General features: G+C 47.9%; 1 protein-coding gene across 1 annotated transcript; it reads left to right on the top strand.

Moving 5' to 3' along the window:
• Nucleotides 1-246: 246 nt before the first annotated feature.
• Nucleotides 247-8,773, top strand: NDUFA6 (NADH:ubiquinone oxidoreductase subunit A6). The gene is made up of 3 exons (XM_025457958.3): nt 247-457; nt 6,566-6,681; nt 8,555-8,773. The coding sequence occupies exons 1-3, from the start codon at nt 262-264 to the stop codon at nt 8,684-8,686; spliced, it is 444 nt and encodes a 147-aa protein (XP_025313743.2). The 5' UTR covers nt 247-261; the 3' UTR covers nt 8,687-8,773.
• Nucleotides 8,774-8,850: the final 77 nt, after the last annotated feature.

Consider the following 8,850-nt stretch of genomic DNA (forward strand, 5'->3'; position numbering starts at 1 on the left):
GGCAGGTGGCGGCGGGACGCTGGGGGACGCGGGGCGGCTGCTCCGCGGCCAGTCTGGCGCTCGAGCGGCCCCTGGCGGCGCGGTTAGGCCAAGGTTAGGCCCGCCTACGGCTGAGCCGGGGGGGTTTCTGCTCTTGGGCATGCGCAGCCCCCAGCGGCCGTCCCACCCAGAGAGGGAGGCCTCACAGCCAATCAGAGGGCCTCGCCAGCTATCCTCCCGCCTACCTGTGGCGTTTGGGGGCGTGTCTTTCGGTTTTAGCCAATGAGAAAAGACTTTCCTCCTGGGGCCGCCCTCGCGGGAGGTGGTTTCTTTGGCAAGATGGCGGCGAGCGGCCTCCGGCGGGCGGCTGCTGCGGCCCCCGCTTCAGTGAAGCCCATTTTTAGTCGGGACATGAACGAAGCCAAGCGGAGGGTGCGCGAGTTGTACCGAGCCTGGTATCGAGAGGTGCCGAACACTGGTGAGACGCCGCGGCGCACGCGGGGCTCCGGATGCAGCCGTCCAGGGTCGCAGCCGTCCTGGCCTCCCGTTTCTCCCGGGACGAGCTGAGGTCACCGACTTGGGCACAGGCGACTCCGGGTGCTTCAGGGGAGGAGGGTCACCCGAGCATTGGTGGACCCGACCTGGCGGCGGCGCCAGACTCAGACCAGCAGTGCCTTGCATCTGAACGGCGCTTCCAGGCGTCCGGGGCGCTTTGGCCCGTTTGTCCCCCCGTAATTCTTAGCAGAGCCCTCGGAGGGAGAACAGGGACGGTGGGTGACGTGCTCATTTTATAGGTGAGGCACCTGGAGGCGAAGGGATGCCCCCGTAGGACTTAAGCGATCATCTGTTTCCCACATCCCCCTCAGGAAAACCCAGCACCAAGGCGGCAAGTGACTTTCCCAAGGTCAGCCAGCTAAGTCAAGGGGGCCTTCTGCAGTCCGGGTGAGGTGGGCTCCTCCCGCTCCCCTGCCGCCGCTCCCTGGGTGCAGAGATGCCGTTTTCCTATCTTGGCATTTCCCCCTGAAAGCTGCCCAGTGTACCCGATGAGAGCGAGATTGGGGAAAATCCCACCCAAACTGTCAAGGGCAGTACAAACGTCAGGGGCTGTCGATATTTTGTTTTGTTGATTGCTTTAGTGTTGCGATGTGAACCGTCACTGCTAGTGTGAGAGGGAAGCTAGAGCACCCTGGCTCCCCTTGCGCCGCCACCTCCCTGCCTGTATATGAAAAGCAATACGAGGAGGTGGTCACCGAGCCTTGCCTCCAGACCTTGCCCCTTAGCCCTATGACCTTAACCAAACTATTTCATCCTGCTATGCCTCAATTTCCTTATCTGTGAAATGAGCATCATGATAGTACCTTCTTCAGAGAGTGGCCCTAATTAAATAGGTAATATATCTACTTTGCTTAGGCACTCTTTGAATGTTGGTGCTACTGTTGTTTTTATGGTTATTAATTATTGTTGTTTATAGCGGGAGCCTCCTGCAGAATCCAGCTTTTTGATGTATGAGAACGGTCTGCTCCACAGTGTCCCTATCCTGACTTTTTGAGATGTTGCTGATGACCAGAACTTAGACCCACAGGATACTTAGGGAGGGAGAAACTTAAGTGAACTGCTGGTTCAGCGACTGCAAATTTAAATGCCTTCAGAGTACAGGTGGATAATAGGCTTAGGGAAGTGACAGAGCAAGTGTCTGCATCTGTGTGTTGGGGGGGGGGGGGGCGGTATTCAATTGCAGGTATTTAAAAACAGAATGTTTGCCTAGCAGAATACTTCTTTGCCCAGAACCCTTTCGTTTTGCAGAGGGAAATTAGAGGTGGGAAACAAGACCCAGATGCAGAAAGAATGGTTTGCAAAGGGTTTAAAAAAAAAATTGATGACTGAGTTGAAGATAGATCAGTTATCCAGTTAGGACCCAGCAGTTTTTAAACTATCCCCTCTCAGGAATTCCCCTCAGATACTGTTTGAGAAGATTGTCCCAAAGTCAGAAGGGTTCTGAAAGGAGGAACCTAGAGAGCAGGGGAAGGAGGAGAGGGGGGGTGTCAAAGAAGTGGTACCCCTCTTACAGGGAAGGTTGGTGGTCCCTAGCTGGTCAACTGCTCAGGCCTGTCTCTGCACTGATGTCATGCTGTCCATCACTGGGGACTCCAGCTGAGGAACCACACCACGAATTGGGAATATGTAATAGTATTTATAATAACTAACATTTATTGAGTTGCATACATATGGCCCAGCACTATGCTAAATGCTTTACATTGTGTTATCTTAGGGTGGGTTCTTATTGTTTCCTTGTCTTACAGATAAGCAAACTGAAGCACCTAATTCTGTCTCATGACACCATTAGTAAGGAGAAGAGCCAGACTTCAGACTCTGACTATCCGGCTGTTACACCTGGCTCTTTGCTCCTGCTCTAGTTTCCCTGAATTTCATGGGACCCAGTGTACAACAGCCATTTGCCTGGCTGATGGCTGCCTTGCTTGGGAGCACAGTGACAGGACTACCTTCCTTCGAAACCCTCCATTGAAAAAATATTACATGAGGCTTGCTGGTTACAAAATAGGAGACTTTCTGTAGAAACCGTTCATTTAATTTCCATCTCATTAGGTATCTCTTGTACTACAGGGCCAGTACTAGATGCCCAGAGATAACAAACCCTACCCTCAGGGGTGTGAGGGTCTAGTCAGGAAGACAGGCCTATATCCAGACCACTAAAACCTAAAATAGATGTTTGGGGAGTAAATGCTGAAATGTCTAACAACTAACATTTATAGTAGCTGTATTGCTTACAAGATGTTGCCACTTGATTTTTGTCATGTTCTTTTTTTTTTATTAATTAATTGATTAATTATTTTTTTATTCATGAGAGACAGAGAGAGAGGCAGAGACATAAGCAGAGGGAGAAGCAGGCTCCCTGTGATCCCGGGATCATGCCCTGAGCCACCCAAGCGTCCCTTTGTCATGTTCTTATAAAGGAATTTGCTTTGAGGTTCTTTTCTTCCCTATTTTTTAGATGAGGAAACAGACTGAGGTCAGAGTACACAATGATGGGGAGACCTTTCCTGGCTGCTTTGACCCCTGATCCCATGCTCTTCTGGAGTACACTATGCTGCCTTCCCATCTCAGGATCTCCCAGTGCCTAGTATGAATGCCCCTAAGGTGAATGGGAGCAAATAGCTGAGGACATCCATGTTGTGCCTCTTAATGCATCAGAACCTTCCTGACTTAGGACAACCTTGACATTAACTTTGGAAAAACACACGGAGGCTGTGGGAAAGGCATTGTCATCCAAAAGGGGCATTCTGATACCTTCCTTTTGCACCTCGTAGATTTTTTTCAAAGTTGCAATTTAAATATTCAGAATTTATTATTATTATTTTTAAAGATTTTTATTTTTATTTATTCATGAGAGACGCAGAGAGAGGCAGAGACCTAGGCAGAGGGAGAAGTAGGCTCCATGCAGGGAGCCTGATGCGGGACTCCAGGATCACACCCTGGGCCGAAGGCAGGTGCTAAACTGCTGAGCCACCCAGGGATCCCCAATATTCAGAATTTAAAGAATAAGCCAAGAAACTTGAATGTTGAGAAAGAGCAGTTGCAATTAATTTATACCAGGGCTTCTCCACACATTTGTGCTGGATAATTCTTTGTTGTGGGAGCGGTCCTGTGCATTGTAGGATGTTTAACATCATCTCTGGCCTCTAACCACTAGATGCCTGTAGCATTCTCTTCGTAGTTATGACAACCAAAAATGCCTCTAGACATTGCCAGATGTTCTGGTGGGTAAAATCATTCATTGGTGGTTTAAGAACCACTTAATTAAACCAAAGAATGGTTCAGCAGGTGACAGCTTAGGCTCTTGCTATTTGCCTTCCGACAGCCTTTCTCACTGGTGGAGGAGTATGTCCAAGGAGTTGAGATGGGAGGGGGGAGATTAGGACAAAGCTATGGAATCTGTCTCTCCAGAGACAAGGGTTCTTAACCTGGGATGATGGGCATTCAGGGATCTGTGACCTGACATTGTAAGTAAAACTTTGTGAACATTTTTCTAAGGAGAAAATTCACCCACCCAATGCCCTGGCGTGTAGTTCAGGAGATCATGAAGAGTGGGAACAGATGGACACCAGCTCCCCTAGGATAGAGGGACCTTGTTTTTTTTTTTAAACTCCCAAGGTTGGGCAGAAATCTAATATAAAAATGGAGGAACGGTACACCCTGATAGCAGAGGAAGAGTCCTCATATTCATTTCCTTTAGAAAGTACTAGATTGTAATTTAAAAAGCAATAACCTGGATTCCAGGCCCACATTTGTCAGGGACCAATAGTATGATTTGAGGCAAGTATGCACAGTGCCATAGGCCTCAGCTCCCCCTAAATGGGAGGATTCTAAATTCCAAAACCCTTGTTAGTTTGCATCTCTGTCTTACCCTTTGTTTCCTCTTTTCTAAAATTACTACTCTGAGGGGCGCCTGGGTGGTACAGTTGGTTGTGTCAGACTTGGTTTGGCTCAAGTCATGATCTCAGGGTGGAGCCCCATACGGGGCTTCCCACTCAGTAGGGAGTCTGCTTCCCCCCTCTCTCTCTGCTCCTCTCCCTCCTTGTGCTCTCTCTCTCAAATAAAAAAATAAAATAAAATTCCTCTTATGATACTGACTGGTGGGAATCCAGATTTATAGCACTTAGAATTTTTCCTGGGGCTGGGGCTGCCACCATGGTTGATTTTAAGCTATCAAATCAGTGAAGGCAGATTTGTGAAGAGAGGCTCCAGTCAGCCTGCTCCAACACACCACTGGATACCGAATTCTTTCCAGTGTGAGTGATTTTCTGTCCTCTGTTAACACTAACCTGTAAAGCTGGACTGCAGTTTCTCCTGTGAGAGTTCTGCTCTTACCGATTCCCTGGTGGGATCAGCATATCCTGGTATTTCCCTCAGCAGAAGCTTTATTTTTCTGTTACTGTCACTAAATTCAGTATAGTTAGAGATTCAAACTTTACTGTCGATTAATTCAATCACTCCACAGCTCTCATGGTTTCCAGAGTTGGTTCTGATAATTCTGTAGTTGAGAGTGGACATGTCACAGGAACGGCCAGCTATACAAGGTGTCCTCACCAAGTGAGCACACAGGTCTCCCCAAGCACACACCCATTCTAGCCTATAAGCCTTGTTTATGCTGTGCCCTCGGCCTGTGTCCCCTCTTCCTAATTCCACCTACCACATAAGGCCCTGGTCATGCCCTCGTCATTAGCCAATCCACTGAAGGCTGACTGCCAGAGGATGGGAACACAAACGGCAAAAACCTAATTTTCAAAGGATATTTATGCACCTCATCTGCAGTCCCAGGTCTCTAAAGCTGTGCCACTATTTTAGGCACCTACTTAGCCAGGGATTGCTGAATATTGAAATTTTATGTTTGCATTCCTGGATGGCTGCCCCTCTGATGAGAATTTGAAAGAGTAGGCGTTACATCATAGACAGCTTCCTCCTTCCCCCAAGTAACCTGATATAGTAGTAATGGCTGCCTGGACTGAAGCCTTCCCTCCCTCCGCAAACACTCGGCAGTCTCCCTCCACTCTAAGTTTATGTGCTGCACAAACCTACACCACATCATTGCTCATTAATTTTTTTTTTAAGATTTGTTTATCTATTTTAGGGAGAGAGAGATAGTAAGTTGGGAGAGGGCAAGAATCCCAGACTCCCTGCTGAGTGCAAAGCCCAACTCTGAGATCATGACCTCAGCCAAAATCAAGAGAGAGATGTTCAGCTGAGCCACACAGGTGCCCCACTGCTTGCTAACTTCAACCCTGCCATTTTTTGCCAATTGTTGTATATGATAATCTAACATTTGAGAGTTTATTGCATGCCGGGCACTGTTCTCAGCATCTTGTCTTATCTCATGGAATCCTCACAGTAGCTCTGGAGTTATATGTGCTCTTATCATCCTCCTTTCCCTGAGAAACAAATACTCTCAGGCACACAGAAATTACTCTATGCAGGATCACATGGGCTATATGACGGAGCTGGGATCTGAACATATTGTTCATACTCTTGAACTGTGCTTGGGACACCTGGGTGGCTCAGTGGTTGGGTGTCTGCCTTTGAATAAGTAAATATAGATCTCTCTCTCTGTGTCTCTCATGAATAAATAAATAAAATATTTACTTATTCATGAGGGAGACAGAAGCAGAGACACAGGCAGAGGGAGGAGCAGGCTCCATACAGGGAGCCTGACTTGGGACTCCATCCCAGGACTCCAGGATCACGCCCTGGACTGAAGGCAGCGCTAAACCGAACTGCTGAGCCACCGGGGCTCCGAATAAAATCTTTACAAAAAAAAAAAAAAAGAACTTGCTCTATTGCCTTTTCAAATGCAGTGATCTTATCTCTTCAAACAAACTATAAGCTCCTTGAGACAAGCCCCTGTTCACTCCTCTCCAGGCTCAAGTACTCAGCTTAGGGTCAGGCTAGTAGTATTTGCTGAATGAAATGAATGGGCATCCTCTATGTGTTTCAGTAACTATCCATTGACTCAGTTTTTGTAAAACATGTTTTAACCACATAATTTCTACTCTGAATCGTGTTTTCTCTTTAGTGCACTTATTCCAGCTAGACATCACTGTGAAGCAAGGACGGGATAAAGTCCGAGAAATGTTTATGAAGAATTCCCACGTCACAGACCCCAGGGTGGTGGATCTTCTGGTCATTAAGGTAACTAACCTTCCCTGTGACTTGAAAGAGCAGCCAGCTTGTCCAGAGCATCTCAGTTTTGTCTCCCAAGTTTAAAAAGCAACTACCGAGTCAGTTAACTATTGCTTAGTGTTCAGAGAAACATACGAACGGGGGTGCCTGGTGGCTCTCTGGTTGAGTGTGTCTTTGGCTCGGGTCATGATCCTGGGGTCCTGGGATGGAGTCCCACATCAGGCTCCCCGTAGGGAGCCTGCTTCTCCCTCTGCCTGTGTCTCTGCCTCTCTCTGTCTCTAATGAATAAATAAAATCTTTTTTTTTTTTTAATTTTTTATTTATTTATTTATGATAGTCACAGAGAGAGAGAGAGAGAGAGAGGCAGAGACACAGGCAGAGGGAGAAGCAGGCTCCATGCACCGGGAGCCTGATGTGGGACTCGATCCCGGGTCTCCAGGATCGCGCCCTGGGCCAAAGGCAGGCGCCAAACCGCTACGCCACCCAGGGATCCCTGAATAAATAAAATCTTAAAAAAAAAAAAGGGCAGCCCCGGTGGCCCAGCGGTTTAGCGCCGCCTGAAGCCCGGGGTGTGATCCTGGAGTCACGGGATCGAGTCCCACATCGGGCTCCCTGCATGGAGCCTGCTTCTCCCTCTGCCTGTGTCTCTGCCTCTCTCTCACTCTCTCTGAATAAATAAATAAATAAATCTTAAAAAAAAAAAAAAAAAGGAAAAGAAACAGGAACTTCAGAGGTTATCACCTGGTTAAATATAAGATTATTCAAGAAAAAACCTACTGGGGCTTGCATTTTTAATTTTACTTTTTTTGAAGATTTTATTTGAGAGAGAGTGCACACGAGCAGGGGAAAGAGCAAAGGGAGAAGCAGACTACCTGTGAGCGCAGGCCCAAGGTGGGACTCAATCCCAGGACCCTCAATCCCATGACCTGAGCCGAAGGCAGATGCTTTTTTTTTTTTTTTTTTTTAATTTTTTTAATTTATTTATGACAGTCAGAGAGAGAGGCAGAGACACAGGCAGAGGGAGAAGCAGGCTCCATGCACCGGGAGCCCGGTGGGATGGACATGGGATTTGATCCCGGGTCTCCAGGATCACGCCCTGAGCCAAAGGCAGGCGCCAAACCGCTGTGCCACCCAGGGATCCCAAGGCAGATGCTTGAGATGCTTGAGCCACCCCGGCGTCCCTCTGGGGCTTGTATTTTTATTTTATTTTTTAAAATTGATTTATTTGAGAGAGAGAGAGATTACCAGCAGTAGGCAAGGGCAGAGTGAGAAGCAGATTCATTCCCCTGCTCAGCGTGGAGCCTGATGTGAAACTTAATCCCAGAACCCTGGGACTATGACCTGAGCCACCCAGGCACCTGGGGCTTACATTTTTAAAAAAGATTTGAGGAGGAAAGTTTGAAACTCTTCCTGAACCTCATTTCTGGAAGGTACGACTTCACTAGCTGGAAGAGGCAGACTGGTTAGCTGAGTCCTGTGTAAATGGGGTCAGATCCCGGGCCTGATTCGGTCATCTCTGGTCAGTCACGTTAGCATCAGTGTGAACTTTAGCATGGGCTGGTACATACCGTGGAAGGAATGTTTGGCAGAAACCCAAGTTAAGCCAGTAAGGCAGTCATGGGGCTGGGGCCTGCTGACCTGGAAGTCTCTCCTCTTGGAATCAGTGAGCTCCAGAGTTAGAGAATATTTGAAAGGACTGAGAGATCGGTTAGCCCAACCACCTCATTTACCAGATGCAGAAACTGTGGTCCTGAGAGAGGAGGTTACTTGCCCCCAAGGTCACTCAGCTAGTCAGTGCCAGAGCAGAGCACAAAATCCTGGCTGTGTCGTATTCCTTCCCCTCAGCCACCCTGACGGAACACCTCTCCCCTCACCTGTACAGGGAAAGATGGAACTGGAAGAAACGATTAACGTGTGGAAGCAGCGGACACATGTCATGAGGTTCTTCCATGAAACAGAAGCGCCAAAGCCAAAGGACTTCCTGTCCAAGTTCTATGTGGGCCATGACCCATGAAGTCACTCAGTGGAAAGGTGCATGTTGATATTTAAATATTTTAGAGCACAAATAAACTCAGTATGTGATGGTCACTTCCTAATAGAATTCCATCATCAGTCAATGGGAAGTTCTTGTTCTGCCGTCTGTCTCTTTTTGCCTGAACAAGTGGGGTCTTAGTATAC

Source organism: Canis lupus, chromosome 10, assembly GCF_003254725.2.
Source record: "Canis lupus dingo isolate Sandy chromosome 10, ASM325472v2, whole genome shotgun sequence".
Taxonomy (NCBI): Eukaryota; Metazoa; Chordata; class Mammalia; order Carnivora; family Canidae; genus Canis; species Canis lupus.